The sequence below is a fragment of the Microchirus variegatus genome (genome assembly GCF_963457635.1).
Source record: "Microchirus variegatus genome assembly, chromosome: 9".
Taxonomy (NCBI): Eukaryota; Metazoa; Chordata; class Actinopteri; order Pleuronectiformes; family Soleidae; genus Microchirus; species Microchirus variegatus.
The window spans coordinates 6,477,051-6,488,347 of record NC_139810.1 but is presented as its reverse complement, the minus strand read 5'-3'; the positions used below and the strand labels follow the sequence as shown (position 1 = coordinate 6,488,347).

Below are 11,297 nucleotides of genomic sequence, written 5' to 3'. Positions count from 1 at the left end.
GGTTTTGGGATCAAGTCCAGCATGGGGTCTTTGGTCTGATATGAATGAAAATATTTGAACATGTGACGCTTTATTCTGCGTATAGTGACTTAAATTGAATGAATTGAAAGCCAAAAAAATAAATGTGTCCATGACCACATCCTGTGCGTCTCCAGGGGGCAAAAAAAATCGACCAATTGCTCTATTCACGATTCCAGGTTAAAGCCGTCTGCGCGCACAGGCTTTCGTCTCCAGACAGATTCGGTCCAAAGGTTAGGGTCTAAAAACCAACCGCGAAGCTGCTGTCTACGTGGACCGGTGCTGAAGCCCCCCGTCCGACTTTCAGGACCTCTTCCAAACCCAGAGACATGGCGACGAACGGCACCAAAGCGGACGGACAAGTCACGGAACTGAACGAGGTGGCCACTAACAATGACAAACCCAAGTCACTGGACGTGAAAGGCGACAAGAAGCAGAAAAACGAGGTTCCTGACAGAGAAACATGGGGTGGAAAATTTGACTTCCTCCTGTCGTGTGTTGGTTATGCAATTGGACTGGGGAACGTTTGGAGATTTCCATATCTGTGTGGAAAAAACGGTGGAGGTAAACATGATTTTTTTGTTTGAATACATTCAGCTTCATGACGATGCAGTTAGTGAGTTTGTGTGGATGCTGTGCTGAATGCAATCCGTGTATAATCTGATCTACTTGTGTCCATGCAGGAGCCTTCTTGATTCCTTATTTTTTGACCCTCATATTTGCTGGGATGCCCTTGTTTCTACTGGAGTGCTCTCTTGGTCAGTACACCTCAATTGGAGGGCTTGGTGTGTGGAAGCTGGCTCCTATGTTTAAAGGTATTCAAATGTAGTTCATTAAGCTCAATAATAATGAATGCTGGAGAACTCACACCATGGAGGCTTCACCATTGATGCTTTTTTACTATGCTGCCTAAATCATTTCTGTGTGATAGGTGTGGGCCTTGCAGCAGCTGTCCTGTCCTTCTGGCTTAACATTTACTACATTGTGATCATTTCCTGGGCCATTTACTACCTATACAACTCATTCACCAGTGTAAGTATGATAGGGATTCACAATACAGTTGTTGCATCCTGCAGCCTGTGCAAAATTAAACAAATAAAACATGTTTTTTTTTTTTTTTTACATGGGTTTTTAGGACCTTCCATGGAGCTCATGTGACAATGCATGGAACACAGACAAATGTTACACAAACTACTCCATTGCAGACACCACCAACCTCACCAGTTCAGTGCTGGAGTTTTGGGAGTAAGATATCGACCTTAGACACACACACACACATATATATATATATATACAGAAGAGATTTTTTTGCTGCCAGCTTGCTTGTATTATACACTTATTGTTGCTCGCTCTGACTTGCAGGCGCAACGTGCACGAAATGACCGATGGCTTGGGAAAACCAGGCCAGCTCCGAGTGCCACTGGCAATCACCCTGGCCATCGCCTGGGTCCTGGTGTACTTCTGTATCTGGAAAGGCGTTAGCTGGACAGGGAAGGTAAGAGGGAGGCCAATGCAATATTCATACGTCTAATATCACCATCATCAATCATTCACATCGCAGTCAACATTGTCCAGATGGATTTTTTTTTTTTAAGATAAAGGATGGAGGAGACGTCAAAGCGCGGCATCATAATCTGACTCTGCCTCGCGGCGGCGGGGCGGCTGCTCCTCTAATTCCAATCCTCCCTGACACATTTTGTTCACACCGAAGTGTGGATTCGCGATAAGAGAAGGAGGAGCAAACCGAGCACGTGCCTCATGTCTGGTTTTGTCCCCTCCTCTCCTCACACCATTCCAAACCCCCCCCCCCCTTTCTTGTGGTGCCACATTTTCGAAAAGTCGACTGCATCATGTGACCGTGGCAAATAAAATTGGTCTTGGTCACAAAAACAACCCCCCCCCCCCTGCACACGGCTGTCATAAACGCACGGCGACGAAAGAGAGCTGTTTCAAAGTGCTGCTCCATTTGGTGCCTTCCATCTGCCTTTTCTGGAAGAAACCATTATTGGTCACCATGTCTTTGGACTGTGGCCCTCAGGCAGATGTTAGGTCAGCCAAGAACTCACACGTCCAGACTCAGAGGCCCTAAAGTTTTTTGATTTTCAAATACACATTATTTACTGATATTTTCTCTCTTGTCCAACATTTTTGCAGTGAGAAAATGCAAATTTATCCCGTCACATGACAGTAAAGACTATTCTGACTCTGATTTCTGGATTTAAAGGTGCATTATGTAATAAATCTAAAGCAACTGGCCACAAAATCCTCCTAATATGTCACAGAGACTCAGGAATAATGTTCATATAACAAACTGAACTCACCAATAACAACAGTACAGCCAAAATGTTTGCATTAAAAAAAATATTTTGCTGACTGCAAATCATGTTTTGGCATGTGGCGCCACCTACCGCCGTCTACCAATCATTGCAGTCAGTAGAGTCTCAGCTGCGGAGCAACCACGGGTTGCCAGTTAGGTCAGAAAACGACTGTAACCGTTTTTGGCCACATTCTTACATATGGCACCTTTAAGGGAGAAAAAAAGCATCCTCTTCCTCTATCATATACAGTTTTAAATAAATGTAGCCCATGCTACCCTCGCTGATAACGGTCTCACATTTCCTTTCATAGGTCGTTTACTTCTCAGCCACATATCCCTACTTCATGCTGTTCATCCTCTTCATCCGCGGGGTGACTCTGCCCGGAGCCGCGGACGGGATTCTGTTCTACATCACCCCCAACTTTGAGAAACTCAAAGAGTCTGAGGTAATGACATATTATTACATGAATCATGCATGTATGATTCATGCATGCCTGAGTGAGCACAGCTCGATCTCACGCCTGCTTTCTTTCTTTCTTTCTTTTTCATCAGGTATGGCTCGACGCAGCGACCCAGATCTTTTTCTCCTACGGATTAGGACTGGGCTCCCTCATAGCTCTGGGCAGTTATAACCCGTTCAATAATAACGTTTACAGGTGAGTGTGGCGACGATTCACGAAGCTGAAGACAGAGAAAGTCATATATATAGTCTGTGTAGCGCAGTAACATTGTCGGAGGAGAGTAAATTATAACTATATTATCCACCTGTATTAAAGACGTTATTCATTGTCAGTTGCTGGATGAAGAAAATAATAATAACAATACCCCAGGGCTGAATGATTGGCGTTAATATCACATTTTTCGATATTGCAATTTGATTTATTGCGGTATAATTCTCAAGGGTCAAGGTTCAGGTCAATATTCCCTGCAGATTTAAGATGTGACAGAGCATCACTACATGGCTAAATATTAACTACTCTATATTCTATTGCAAGGCAAGGCAGAGAATGTAAAGATATACATTTTTTCCAACACGTATGGGTTCATTTTTATGAGCCACACAGGAAAAAAAATATTTGAGTTCTGAATTTAAAGTCAGAATTCTGACTTTAAACTCAGAATTCTGACTTTAAACTCAGAATACTAGATTTATTATCAGAATTCTAACTTTATTCTCAGAATTCTTACTTTATTCTCAGAATTCTGGCTTTATTCTCAGAATTCTGACTTTAACACTCAGAATTATGACTTTAAACTAAGAATTCTGATTTTATTCTCAGAATTCTAACTTTAAACTTAAAAATACTAGATTTATGCTCAGAATTCTGACTAAAATTCAGAATTCTAACTTTAAACTCAGGATTCTGACTAAAACTCAGAATTCTGACGTCATTCTCAGAATTCTAACTTTAAAGTCAGAACTTTTTTTTTTGCTGTTTGGTCCTAATCCTCTTTCGTACATAGGCGATGGAACAATAAAAAAAGAAGAAGTCCTAGTTCTAGGTCATAGATTAATTTTGTCTGTACTGAATGTATCAATTCAAACCATTGCACATTGTTGTTGTTTAATGCTGCTCATAAACAACAGGGAAAAAAAAGGCTTTTCACCAAACATTTGTTGATCAAAAGGAAGAAAAAAACACAGCTCATAGTTCTTTTTCTTCTTTTCAGGGAAAGACAATATACGGGCGGCGGGTGTGGGGGGGGAAAGAAAAATGCAAGTGAAATGAATTATTTTCCAACCAGGCCTGTTTTATATTCCCTCTCCCCAGAGACTCCATCATAGTGTGCTGCATCAACTCGTGCACCAGCATGTTCGCTGGCTTTGTAATCTTCTCTATTGTTGGCTTCATGGCACATGTGACAAAGAGAGACATTGCCGATGTAGCAGCTTCAGGTAAACTGCACATCACGTTTGTGTCATTTCTGTAACTGTTCTTCCCTCTGCGCACACACACACACACACACACACACACACACACACACACTAAAAAGGTGCTCTGTCATTGATTGCTGGCTGACGAACAGCTTTTGTCATCACCTCAGAGTGTGTGAGAGTGAAAGAGAGAGAGGGAGAATAATAAGAAAATGTGATTTTTCAGGTCCTGGATTAGCTTTCCTGGCCTACCCGGAGGCTGTAACCCAGTTGCCTATGTCTCCTCTCTGGGCTGTTCTGTTCTTCTCCATGCTGCTCATGCTGGGGATCGACAGCCAGGTAAGGGGCTCGGGAGATGATACGCTCACGGGCTGACCTAAATATTTAAATGTAGGCGCACATATCATAGCAGCTCACCCCCACCATCCCACCTGCCCCCTGCATGATAAGCATGCAATTTGCTCCTTTTGGACAGCTTTGACATCGCCTGTCAAGTTTCTTTAACGCAAACTTTATCACCTCCGTGTGTCCGCGGGTCTGTGTTTTCTCTAGGTTATCTGGGTTTAAAGGTGCATTATGTAATAAATCTAAAGCAACTGGCCATAAAATTCTCCTAATATGTTCATATAACATACTGGACTCACCAACAACAACAGTACAGCCAAAATATTAGCATTAAACAAAATATTTTGCAGACTGCAAATCATGTTTATGTTTTGAAATCATGTTTTGGCATGTGGCGCCACCTACCGCCGTCTACCAATCATTGCAGTCAGTAGAGTGTCAGCTGCGGTGCAACCACGGATTGCCAGTTAGGTCAGAAAACGAAACCTAAAAGACCTCTGTATTTTGAATTTGAATGTAGTAACCGTTTTTGGCCACACTCTTACATATGGCACCTTTAAATAAGGCAAAAACAAACACATACTGTAGGTAGCTATTGCCACAAACAGTGCACACATTATAACGCTATTTATGGATTTATAATCATACTGCAGTGTCTGCTGTTGGAGCCAAGATGGCCTTGGTTCCCATGGTCACATTTACTCCCATGGTTTAAGGCACAGTACATTATGTACGACGGAGTATTAGAGCCAAACTGAAGAGAATAATGTCTAATAATAATAATATACGATTTTTTTAAATCATTATTTAACTAAAAATATCATTATTATTATTAAATAGGAACAGAATGCCTTGCAGTCGACCATCACCAGCCACAAAACAGATGATTTCCTCCAAGTCTGGGTGATTTTTTTTCTTCAAAAAACAGACTCTGTTTTCTATTTGTGCAGCTTCAAAACAATAAGATAAACCTTGTTCTGTTGCATAGAAAACTACAAGGTGGGGAGTTTTTAAACAAAGTCAGGGTTCAAATCTAAATCAGTCCATCTCCGATTATTTAAGACACACTAGAATAAACACAGCATCTGGTGTGACGTCGCTCCTCTTTAAATACATTTGTCTTAAGTATTTCCTTATTTGTGAAGCCCAAACCAAAATATCACTTCACAAAATGCTCTTTATTCTCATCATATTACAACATTATTCTGGAAAGATTTGGCCCTAATGCTCCAAATCCTGTGAATATGAAGCTTTTGCAACATTTACCCAAATATTCCACCTGTTAGAGTGAAACGAATCAAATATACGGAGCATATTAGAGACACATTCACACACACAGTGTGCAGTATCTATATAAACAGCAGGGTGCAGATGTCCGTATTTACTCCCTAATGTGTGTGGTTTTTTTTCTTCCCGTGTCCCTCAGTTCTGCACGGTCGAAGGCTTCATCACTGCTCTGGTGGACGAGTTTCCCAGAGCTCTTAGAGGCCGACGAGAGCTCTTCATTGCAGTTGTGTGTCTGGTCTCGTATGTGATCGGACTCTCAAACATCACGCAGGTAATAAATAACATGGTAATAACAGTCGTGGTACCGTGAAAATGAGAAAATACACAATACTGTATATTTCACCTGCACATTGTCCTTTGTCTCATTTTGCCGTCACCAGGGTGGACTCTACGTGTTCAAACTGTTCGACTACTACTCTGCCAGTGGGATGTGTCTGCTGTTCCTGGTCTTCTTTGAGTGCATCTCCATATCCTGGTGCTACGGTGTGTGTCAAAATGACCCTTAAAGGCGCCATATGTAAGAATGTGGCCAAAAACGGTTACTACATTCAAATTCAAAATACCGAGGTCTTTTAGGTTCCGTTTTTTGACGTAACTGGCAACCTGTGGTTGCTCGGCAGCTGAGACTCTACTGACTGCAATGATTGGTAGACGGCGGTAGGTGGCACCACATGCCAAAACATGATTTGCAGTCTGCAAAATATTTTTTTTAATGCAAATATTTTGGCTGTACTGTTGTTGTTGGTGAGTGAACATTATATGAACATTATTCCTGAATCTCTGTGACATATTAGGAGGATTTTATGGCCAATTGCTTTAGATATTTTACATAATGCACCTTTAAAAAGTTAAAAAATTAACATACATGAAGGTGAGGAAGCATCACGTCACGTCTACGCAGAGACAAAAACACCATCAAGGTCAGGAGCACTCGTGTGTTCCGCCTCGCCGCTCTCCCTCATCGCCATGCAAGCGCAAATTGAAATAAATTGGATGTGAAGATTTCTGATGGTTTCGTCTCCGCAGGTGTGAACAAGTTCTACGACAACATCGAGGAGATGATCGGCTACAAGCCGTGCATATGGTGGAAGATGTGCTGGGTGGTGTTCACCCCTCTCATCGTCGGCGTGAGTATTAAAGTCTGAAGTCAGGATGGTGAAAAATGAAACAATAAATAAATAGCGTCGATATTAGCCGCACCCAGCGCGGACACATCAGGCGGAACGAATGCAGCCCCCTGGCGAGCGCTGTCACGATGCATAAAGCGTCTCATGTCTCCCACAGGGGGTGTTCCTGTTCAGCGCCGTACAAATGGTTCCTCTCAAAATGGGGGACTACGTGTTCCCACGCTGGGGTCAGGGAGTGGGCTGGCTCATGGCAATGTCCTCCATGATTCTCATCCCGGGATACATGATCTATATGTATCTTGGACTCAAGGGCACCTACAAAGAGGTAAGAAGTTCACGATGTGCTCCACATGCTGTGGAGGCGTCAGCTAGCTAAAGCGCTTCTATTCTTACATAGCAGTTTGTCACTTTGTCTGCGAGCTGAACTCTCGCAGACCTTGAGGGAAAGAAATGTATGTGTTTAAAGGCGCCATATGTAAGAATGTGGCCAAAAACTGGCAACCCGTGGTTGCTCGGCATCTGAGACTCTACTGACTGCAATGATTGGTAGATGGCGGTAGGTGGCGCCACATGCCAAAACATGATTTGCAGTCTGCAAAAGATTTTTTTTAATGCAAATATTTTGTCTGTACTGTTGTTGTTGGTGAGTTGAGTTTGTTATATGAACATTATTCCTGAGTCTCTGTGACATATTAGGAGGATTTTATGGCCAGTTGCTTTAGATTTATTACATAATGCACCTTAAAGCTCCAGATCACAGACGCTATAAGAAATGGACGCAGCTTTCTGATTTCAAAAGTGCCACGTTAGCAAACGCTAGGTGGTATGAGGGAGGTGGCAGCTCGCCACCAGAAGGCAAACAGTAGCAGAAAATAGAATGGAAGTCAAAGATTTGCCTCCTCACTTGCTTTTTAACATCATTAAACTTTTTTTCAGTCATTACTTTATATACTTTATCACTTTATCCTCCACGTGAGGGTTGCGGGGCGCACTGGTGCCAATCCCAGCTGACAAAAGATGCTAGTACCATCACGCGGCCACCAAAAAGACAAACAACCATCTACTCTCACACCTACGGTCAATTTAGAGTTAGCGTGATTTGGGGGGATTAGGAAACCGAAGAACCCAGAGAAAACATGCTAACTGGGGGGTTAGCATGTTCACAGACTTGGGTGTTCTTTCTGCAAAGGCAAGAGTTTACTGCTACACCAACCATGGCGTGGCCCAAATTACAGTATGTTCCCATTTAGAGGGAAATAAATGTAATTGGAGACTGAATAAGGATAAGGATTATTATTAGCTGTTATTATAATGTGATTATTAGCTGTTATCATCCAATACCTGGTACCTGGTTGCAGGTGAAGTCTGTGAACCTCTATGGTCCACAAGGACATGGTCATCAACTGCAGAAACAGCAGACAACACACGGACCAACTGCTTTAGAAACACGTGCTAACAAAGTCTTCCGTCACTGACATTGTAATTCTGCTAGCTTAAAACAGCTAGCTTCCTCCAACAGGAAGCACCCGGCATTTCCGCTGTTGTCGTCGTGTAAGGCAGATTACAAAAAACTCATGCTGCAATTCTTTTGTTCTTCTTCCCTCAAAACAAAGCGACTTCGGATCATGCTTCGGCCGCCTGCCGTGCTCAGGCGATGTCAGGAGAACGGACCCGAGCAACAGGTGGAGACCAACGCCGCTAACTTGTCCAGCCCTGCTAACCCAGCTCCCGCCAATGCCGCCAGCCCCACCAATCCAGCTCCGGTCAAGTCAACCAGCCCTGTGAGCACCATTAACCCTCCTACTCCTCCTCCTGCTGCTGCTGCTGCTACGCCAGCTAACCCGACCACAGCCGCTAACCCGGCAACGAGTCCCACGACCACCACCTCCACCACGGCCAGTCCAGTTAACCCCATCACCATCACCACAACCACCACCACCACCTCAACTGTGAGTCCAACCAGCCCACCTCCCAACCCGGCAAGCCCATCGGAGACCGTTAACCCCCCAAACCCAACAAGCCCGACCTCTACCCTGACCAACGCCGAGGCCAACGTGTAGACAACAAAGAAACCCTCATGGAGCACGTAGACAAAAGAGAACATTACAAAGGACTTCCAAGATTTTAATTGATTCACCTACCTCCTGGGGCAATATGTAATCAAAATAGATTTTCAAACCATGTTCCATTTTTTTTCTGCATTTGTAAAACAAACCACCACCAAGCCGATGCTGGTTTGCATTGTGGGAGAAACAATGTCAAAGACTGTTAGTCACGAAAAACAACCATAAATCTGAGTTTAAAAAAAAAAAAAAAAAAAAACAGATAAAGAAGAAATGTAAACACTGTGTAATACTGTGAGAAAAGAAGAAAACATAGAGATCTAGGTTAGAAATTTGTTGAATATCTCCATGAATCGAGTAAATACCGTGTGAATATAGTAGATGAAGTAGTGAACAAAATTGACATCGTTGAAGAAGAATTGCAAAAAAAACGGATGGCGTCAATTTTTTTATTGTGGATGTTTACTAATCCTCACAACAGTCGTCTATTTTCCAAATGTTGCACTCTGTGAGGTGAACGGGGAGCTCTGAGAAAGCACAACGCCAATGGGAAGTTCATGACTATAGAGGAGCTCTGGAGTCATCCAGTATTTGTTCAGTGTGAGAGAGACTGTTATTTTATTTTTTCCTTCTTTTTTCAGACGAAAAAAAAAAAAACAAGCGAGAGAAAACTTTTATGTGATCAAAAACATTTTTAGAATTATTTTTAGGATGTTTTATACTCTATCGTGTCGTGACGGAGGACCAAAATCAAAAAGGCAGACAAAAGCAAAAACTATGCCATTTATTGTCCGGTTGGCAAAAGCACAGGGTACGAAGAAGTACAAAAAATAAAAAGACGAAGAAGAAGAAGAAGAAGAAGAAGAAGCACAGGGTTTAGAAAAGTGATTTTACAAACATGGACTATCCCTTAATGCTGACAGTCAGTCCTGTTTACGTTCTGCATGCATTCCTCAGGAACATCAGTGAAAAACTCCAAAAAAAAAAAAAATCTGACGTGTCTCCTGACAAACAACGAGAAAACAGAAGAATAACTTTAAAAAAAAAAGGCCTTAAGCCAGAGCACCAATTCCAGCTTAAGCCTTAAGTCTGTTTACACGACGAGGCCCGAAAAAAAACAACCGCGTTTTTACACGAGCACAAAAACCTGGACCAACTCTGTGTCGAAAACACACTCACTAATCTTTTTCTTCTTCATGTGTAAATGATCTGTTTTTTCTGTCGTTTTTGACCCGATATGTTTTCAGCAATACATATGTAGACGTGTGTAAGTGCAGGCCAATAAGCAAGCGGCCTGTTTCGCTTTTTGTTTGTGTCGTCTTCGTTTTACCACAGAAAAGCACAAAAAGCTTTAACCCCCAGATTATACCATCCATGGTGTGTTAGGACAATGTTAGTTTGCTTCTATGGCAGCTACTGTGAGAATAAGGAAAAAACAAACAAAAAAAGGCATCTGGTCGAAAAACAAGAAAATGTTTACCTTGAAAAGCAAAACAGCTGAGCGACAAAAATGTGAAATGGCTACAGTTCATGTCCTGTGAATTTTGTATAAAAGTTAACTCTAACCACAGTTTTTCTCTGGAACTTTGTCGTTTAAAAAAAAAAACAACAAAAAAAAACAACAAAAGCGTACCTTGTGTGAAACATGTAAACTGTGAACGTCTGTACTACATTGGAAGTTATATGTCTAAATGTTGAAAAAAATGGAGTTGCTGTTTTCTGCAATAATATTTTGATCACAGAAGCTAAAGCACATATCTTACAGAAGTATACGAACGACGACGATGACAATGAAGATACCGACCGTTATATTAAAAAACTATAGAAACTATGTCTAGTAAAAAAAAAAAAAAACACAACAACAACAATATTGTTTTGTATATTTTTAACTGTCTCACTGCCTAATGTAAAACATATAAACATGTATCTAAATGGTGTCACATTATAAAGCACGATTGTTATGTTATACAAAGAGAAAAAGACTGAAAAAAATAAAGAGTTATAGAAAATATAAGAACAACAAACGCCTGGCATTATGTGTTTAAAGCAGCAGCCCTGAGAAATTAGGTCAAGCCCAACGATCTGATCAAAAGATGCAGTAATTATCTATAATCTGCTCTCTTCTGTCTTCAAAGATGAATGAAACACGGAAGAGAAATAGGGCCACATGTAACATAAATAAATCAAAAACAGCATGAATTCTGTGATTTGAGATAAGATTAGAGATTAGATCATGAGAATTATGAGATCAATTGCGAATTTCT

The 11,297-nt window shown here is 41.7% G+C and overlaps 1 protein-coding gene across 1 annotated transcript; it reads left to right on the top strand.

The window, feature by feature from the left end:
* Positions 1-347: 347 nt before the first annotated feature.
* Positions 348-9,030, top strand: LOC310931949 (sodium- and chloride-dependent GABA transporter 1-like; the record flags this gene model as incomplete). Its single annotated transcript, XM_083895197.1, has 14 exons — positions 348-582; positions 702-833; positions 950-1,050; positions 1,154-1,263; positions 1,381-1,513; positions 2,647-2,781; positions 2,888-2,991; positions 4,108-4,232; positions 4,438-4,550; positions 5,983-6,114; positions 6,224-6,326; positions 6,870-6,970; positions 7,128-7,295; positions 8,584-9,030. 14 exons carry the CDS (start codon positions 348-350, stop codon positions 9,028-9,030), a joined length of 2,139 nt encoding a protein of 712 aa, XP_083751323.1.
* Between the last annotated feature and the right edge of the window lie 2,267 nt (positions 9,031-11,297).